Source organism: Erythranthe guttata, chromosome 3, assembly GCF_056151865.1.
Source record: "Erythranthe guttata isolate IM_541 chromosome 3, IM_541, whole genome shotgun sequence".
Classification (NCBI taxonomy): Eukaryota; Viridiplantae; Streptophyta; class Magnoliopsida; order Lamiales; family Phrymaceae; genus Erythranthe; species Erythranthe guttata.
The window spans coordinates 7,117,342-7,124,590 of record NC_142535.1 but is presented as its reverse complement, the minus strand read 5'-3'; the positions used below and the strand labels follow the sequence as shown (position 1 = coordinate 7,124,590).

At 36.1% G+C, this 7,249-nt stretch overlaps 1 protein-coding gene across 1 annotated transcript; it reads left to right on the top strand.

The window, feature by feature from the left end:
- Nucleotides 1-6,189: 6,189 nt before the first annotated feature.
- Nucleotides 6,190-6,573, top strand: LOC105970817 (putative carboxylesterase 9). The gene has a single exon (XM_012995642.2). The coding sequence runs from the start codon at nt 6,190-6,192 to the stop codon at nt 6,571-6,573; it is 384 nt and encodes a 127-aa protein (XP_012851096.2).
- The last annotated feature ends 676 nt before the right edge of the window (nt 6,574-7,249 follow it).

Sequence of the window (7,249 nt, the reverse complement as noted above, 5' to 3'; positions counted from 1 at the left end):
CGTACAAGCTGCAAATTACCAATCCTCGGGGCTGCAACTCACGGCTGGACCAAGCTGATCCAGCAAGCGACGAACGGCGGTGAACGGCAGCAGCAGCGGCGGCGCGTGGCAGCGGCAGCGGCGGCGCGTGAGCGGCGTATCGGCGCGTGCGGCGGTGCGTGGATTCGTCGGGGCAGCAGCTCCTCTCCAATTAGGTTTCACCTCGTATTTTCGACCCACTCGAACTCCAGCACTAGATGTAAACGAGTTAGATAACAACACGAATAAAACGAAGGAAAAAGAGGAGAAAACCGGCTGTGTTTCCGGCGGTGGTCGGCGGTGGCGCGCCGGTGGAGCAACGGCCGAAGAGGGGAGCGGCTAGGGCTTGAGCGGCTAGGGTTTGGTGCTGAAAATCTGATCTCAAACTCTTGTTTGAGGTCTATTTATACCTAGGGTTTTCAACCCTAGCGGGCTTAAGTCATTGGGCTTGACCCACTGATGCATTAAACCCATTCCCTCGTCGGCCTCGTTTCTAATAAACGATCGTTCACAAAATTATAACAAAATTATATTTGTGACGAGCTCAAAGTCCTCGTCGATACGAGTGCCTCTTCGAAATTTCCAATTTCCAAAATTGGAAACTTCCACTTTAGTGGACTTGCTAAATCGGGAAACTTCCCAATTTAGAAAGTTCACTTAATTCCGCATTTCTCTCTTTCTCTACGTTTATTCCGATTCGCAATCCACAATTACGAATCTTGGATTCAATCATATCGACATCCAATCGTTCAAAGATTAACACATTAATCTACGCTTGTTGTTATCAAGGATCTATATTACACGAGAAGTGTGACCCTCAATGGTTCAGGTGTATGCTAGCCGTGGGCTCACAACTCTTTGTGATTCGAACAACACATTGTTCTTATATGAACTCCTCCCAAGAGTCCCGATTAGAGTAAAACTCATTTTACCGAATCCCGATCAAATCGGTGCCCAACGAATCAAGATTGGCGTCTAGCAACTACGCATCATGATTCCCTAGATACAAATGAAGTGCCTGCAAGAACCTTATGATATAGTTAGCGTACAGTACGATCCTTTCGTAGCACATGTCCCGATTGAACTAGAGGCATTGGTTCACCGAGACCTCTTATAAAGTTCAATAACCGTGCGAACGTTCTAGGTATTATAAATCCGTTCGTGTGCGACTTAGGGAAACACATTTCCCTAATCACCCCACTATCAACTCTGGCCAGAGATTCTATGGATTATAAACCGTCAGAACACACAGGACATCCATGACTACTCAAGCGCTCGAATCCCCTACTACAATGCACAGACTTCACACTAGATTTCGGATTGCACGAACGTTGGCCCTTGGAGCGGTCCGCGGTGGGACTCAGGGACAGGTCACGATACAATCGGTCCTCTAGTGAAGTCACGGTGATGTCTGGGTCTTAAGGACTAATGGTGTACAACTATATCTTAGAAACCTATTACTCGATGAATGAGAACCACTTATAGATTTCTAGGGCGAGGGAGTTCAGTGAACTCATCCAGTATGAGCACCCACTCAAGTATGCTGATGTCACAACACCGAGGACTGATGAGACGCAGTACACATACACTAAGTGCTAGTCTCAAAAGGGAAAGGCCGGTATCCTCATTATTGGCGTAACCCATCGACTAGGAACAAGGTTTAACAGTTACATTACATTGTTGAGTTATCTCACGATTCTACTAGATCAACTCACAGTAATAGAGTAACTCGTTAGGACTATATCTATGCTGCTTGCATGGGATAACAGATATAGAATGCCAAATAAGATATTTTATTATTACGAACGAAAAACGATTGTTTTATTACATGAAATAAGATAAAGACCACAGCCACAAGTTGGCTTGCCGGTCACCTACTCTAACATCACATCCTTTATAAATTTTGTCCCAAAAATGCCCTCCACACGCAAAATATGAAATTTGCATCAAGTAATATTTAAATTGCGTTTATCATTTTTTATTATGCATTTAACATTTCATTTTGCATCGAACATTTTTTTTACGTAGAACACATTACTCTTTTTATTATTATTATTATTCATTTTCATATTTTTCAGAATTTTAGCTATCTATTTTTTCCATTCTTTCCTACATAATATTGAAAATTATGTATTTAAAAAAACTCAGTTAGAGTCATGTATAGACACCCATAGGAAACTGTAGTAATCCATAGTAAATCGTAGTAATCCCTAGAGATCTATGATAGCATATCTTTGAAACCCTAGCATCTCCTTTTAACCCTAGCCGTCAAACATCCATAGTAACCCATAGACATCAAATCGAAAAATCTTAGATCCATCCCACCAAACCCTAGATCCACCCACCAAACCCTAGATCCGTGATGCCAAAGACCATCCACCCCCATCCACGCCACTAAGGATACCACCCACTCCACCCACGCCGCCATCACCTACGCCTACATCACCACACCACCAACACCATTCTCGAACTCCAAGCACCGCCGATGGGCCAGCATCACCCTTGAACTCCGAGCGCTGCCAACCACAATGGCTCATCCCATCGTCGTCGCTTACTTACCTTGATAACTACCTTCCCTATGTCGCCGCCTCCACCGCCATGGTCGTCGCCATAGCCACCACCTTCTTCAAGCGTGGAGTGGTGGCGAGAGAGAGTGAGATTGAGCGAGAGAGAGCCAGAGAAAAGCGAGAAGAAGAAGAAGAAGAGGAGAAGAAGAAGAATAGATGTGACGGAGAAACGTAAATAATTAGTTTATAAGATTTAGGGTATAAGGGTAAGATAGGGATTAATTTTTTTTTAGGGATGTGAAGCATATTTTATTTCAAATTATGGATTTAATTAAAAAACGAATTTAAACTTGTCATTTAGTTCAAATTATGTTTTATTTGAAGGACTCATACCATATTATCCCCCGTTTTTTTATTGAATGGATATTCGAACATTCTAAAATATTGAAAAAAGAAACAATTATATTTCTTTATTTTAATATTTGAATATTTAAAAAATGTTTTTTTCCGAAAATTATTAGAATATTCGTAAAAATATTGAGTATCTTGAATTTTTTCAATAAAAATATTGAAATATTGAAAATATTAATTCGATATTTTTTTCAATTAATCGAAAATTAAATTTGGAAATAATATATATACATGTGGTAAATGTTTAAATGAGTGTACAAATGTTTTATAGGAAAGAACTTAAATACATACCAAATTAAAAATGACAACTAATCAATTGAGGAATCCACCTCATCAATTTAATGACAATGAAGCAATTTTGATAAATGACAGACATTTGCCACATGTCATTCATATAGGGCATAGATCCTCTTTTTATAGTATATATAGATTGAATGTGGAATTCAACTTTTATATATGGGTTTTGTTGCATAAGTCTCTGACCAACCATCTGTATTATTCTAGGTTCAGGGGCTATATGTCTTTTGCCAATTAGTCCATTCCTTTAATATGTATTATAAATAAATGAAAAATTAATGTATATGACGAAATTACCCCCAACTCTTTACACCCAATTCTTAGTTGTAACCCCAATTTAATCAATTTTGACCACAAAACTCCAATTTTGACTTTTTTTTTTCTAAAAACTTAATTGTTTTCAGAAATTATTTTTTTTGCCGCCAGTTTCCGGCGTTGACTTTTCGATTTTTTTTACTACTGGTGTGTTTTTTCCGCCGCCGGTCTCCAGCGTTGACTTTTTCGAGTTTTTATTTATACTGGTCTGTTTTTTCCACCGCCGGTTTCCTGCGTTGACTTTATTTTTTATTTTTATTTTTTTACGCCCGCTGCTAAACGTTGATCGTAATTGTGTTGTACAGTATTTGTACTATCAGTGACAGTAAATTAACGTAATTATATTGTCATTGACAGTACATTAACATAATTGTACTGTCGTTGACAATACATTTATGTAATTGTACTGCCGCTGACAGTACAATTAGAGTCAACGACAATATTATTATTTTTTTTGGTTATGTTCTTTTTTAATTTTGTTTGATGTTGATAAGTCGACGTAATTATATTACTGCCGTTGAATAACTGTAAACACAATAATTTGGGTTTTTTGTTTTGTTTAAGTTATTGACGGAGTAACGTAATAATATTACTGTCTATTATTGTGATTTTACTGTAAACAGAATAATATTATTGTCTTTGACGATAATATTACTGTTGTTCCAGTAATATTACTGTCAACCACAGTAATATTAATTTTTTAGGCTTTTTATTATGTTTTCCTTGGTTGAACAGTCAACATATTAATAGTACTCTATTATACAATAATAACGACTTTTGTTGTGTTAATATTATTGTGCTAGAGATTAAGATAGAAATATTGTTGTCAACGACAGTAATATTGATGTTTAAACGGGGGGCAAAAAGATGTTAAAGAAAAAAAAATTGAAAAAGTCAATGCCGGAGACCGGCGTTGACCGTCGGTCAACGCCGGAAACCGGTGGCCAAAAAATCAGGAAAAAAAAAACATATTATAAAAAGTCAACTCCGAAAACCGGTTAAAAATCAGGAAGAAGAAAAAAAAAAGTCAACGGCGGTGATGAACGAAATTGTACATAAAATTGTGTTTTGGGTCAAAATTGAATAATTTGTGAAATTTGGGTTCAAATTGAGGTTAGATTAAATTAAATGATGAAACTAGAGCATATTAAAATGTGATGGGTTAGTTTAGCCTTTAACAAACCTCTGGACCATGTGTGGACTTTTTTGTAAAAGTGTTTATTGTCTGAACCTCGTTATGATACCCATTAATGGGCTTATTTGTATAGTGTCATTTATATATTATATAAATTAGTTTTAATTAAAAACAATTCAATACACATTTAGATAAATATATAAATAAAATATTGTATATCACATAAATTGCAAACTCATTTTTGATACTTTTGGGTTGGAGTTGCTATAGATATGTACATAATTATATTTATCAGAGTTGTATTGAAATGCATATTAGTGAAGTACAATATATAGTATACACAATTATTATTATTTTAAACAAAACAATTGATATTCGTAATATTTAGTATTAAATAAAGTTAACAAACGACTTTAATACCAAGGATTTAGAATAGCATTGTTATATTTGAAATATATAAAATAAATTTGTTTATTTTTTTTATCATTTAATTAAACTTAACACATGTTATTGAATTTTATTAGTATAATCATGAGAAAGTTTGAATTTATTAGTATAATATCAAATGATTTATTCTGTAATATTTGTTTTTAATATAAATCCAAGTTTTTGAATTAAAATACAAAATTTCCGTAACACTACCAATCAAGCAATTAAAAAATATTTAAAATTGAATTTAACTAAAGTTAAAGTAAATTAATTACCATTAAAATTATATTAATTTAAAAAATAAACTATTTAGAGTTTCCAAAAAAAAATTATATATATTTGGAGCATTTATATAGGATATAAATATAGGGGCTCTTTGAGAAAACCCCCTCATTATTATTTTTAATTGAGGGAGGCCCAAAATATTTTAGTCCATTTGAGAAAAGTCCACACCCATTTTCAGCCATTATGCTTTCCAGCTTTGTCCCCATCCGCCACATCATCACTGGGTCACGCTCAGCAATTTTTTTTTTTTTTTTTTTTTTTTTTCCGTTTTTTTTTTCTTAATCGACTATGAAGCATAGTCGATTAAGCCTTAATCGACTATGCTTCATAGTCGATTAAGGAAATTATTTAATTATTTAATTTTTTTTTGTTTTTTTAATTTTTTTTTCTATATCAGGTGTATTAATCGACTATGATGAAGCATAGTCGATTAAGAATCTGCTACTAAACATAACAAATTACAACTGCGAAAAAATGCAAAATCAACTATATTTTAGAAAGAAAAAAATATATACAAACGTTATAAATGATTTATACAATTGAAACAATAAACAAGAAATCCAAAAAAAAATAAAAAAAACTGGAGTCGATCAACCCTAATCGAATACCAGAACATAGTCGATTAGCTTAATCGACTATGAACATGTACATAGTCGATTTAGGTTTAAGTTCCATATATATGGTTAAAGATTTAAGTTGACACAGCCCACTATAACTAATTAAAGCCTCATAAAAATCGTAATATAAAACGACGTCGGATTACTCTTCTTCCACGCCGGCGGCTGGATCCAGATGACCATCTCCGACGCCTTCAACCACGAGACCTGCAACCGCCTCTCCGTCGACGTCTCCGCCATCGTCGTCTCCGTCGAGTTCCGGATCGCGCCGAAGAGCCGCCTCCCATCGCAGTACGACGACGCGATGGACGCCGTCCTGTGGGTGAAGAGCCAGGCCGCCGACCGCGGCGACAAGTGGATCCGCGACCACGGCGACCTAGATCGGTGCTACCTGTACGGCGTGAGCTGCGGCGCCAACATCGTGTTCAACACCGCGCTCCGGATGATGGAGATGAAGCCGCCGCCGATGAGAGTCGCCGGAGTCGTCCTGAACCAGCCGTTCTTCGGAGGGAAGAAGCGGACGAAGAGCGAGCTTTCTCCTGTTGAGATTTCTCGCTAATTTGTGTGTGTGTGTGTGTTTTTATGTGTGCGAGAGAAAGAGGAGAGAGAGAGAAAGAGAGAGAAGAGATAAGAGTGAGAGGGTGGTTTGGGAATTATTAAATAATATTTGGGTAGAATATTAGGTAAGGGGGTTTTCTCTAATTATTTTTGGGAGGGGGGTTTTTCTTAACTCATTTACCTAGATGAGGGGGGTATTGCTAATTATCCCATAAATATATTTATAAAATAATTAAATATATATAATTATCTTTAACATTGGGAAATGGTGACATGTTTTTTGATGATTTATTTGCACAAATTAATTTGCAACATATGATGAAATTGAATACATCTCACCAATTGAAATTGCCAAATGTCAAGCAATTGAGTGTGTAATTTAACTTTTATATATTGCTTTTCACTAGGCCAAAAATATTAAAATCAAATTTACGGATAAAATATCAAAAGGTAGCACACAAACAAAAATTCAAAAAGTACATAACAAACTTAAAAGCATATAAGGTAGTGTTTCAAACTAATTCAAAAAACAAACAAACATCATCCCTTTTTATACTCCACCATCAGTAGAAAGAGTCGATGTCGAGGCTTGTAGTCCAAAACGCCCGACCAAGGCGTTCACAATTTCTCGGGTTTCACTCTATAGTCTATAGTTCTGTAGTTAGAATACCGGCTCC

Excerpts from the sequence above, each read along its gene's own strand:
- LOC105970817 (XM_012995642.2), top strand. The coding sequence starts at position 6,190 with ATGACCATCTCCGACGCCTTCAACCACGAGACCTGCAACCGCCTCTCC.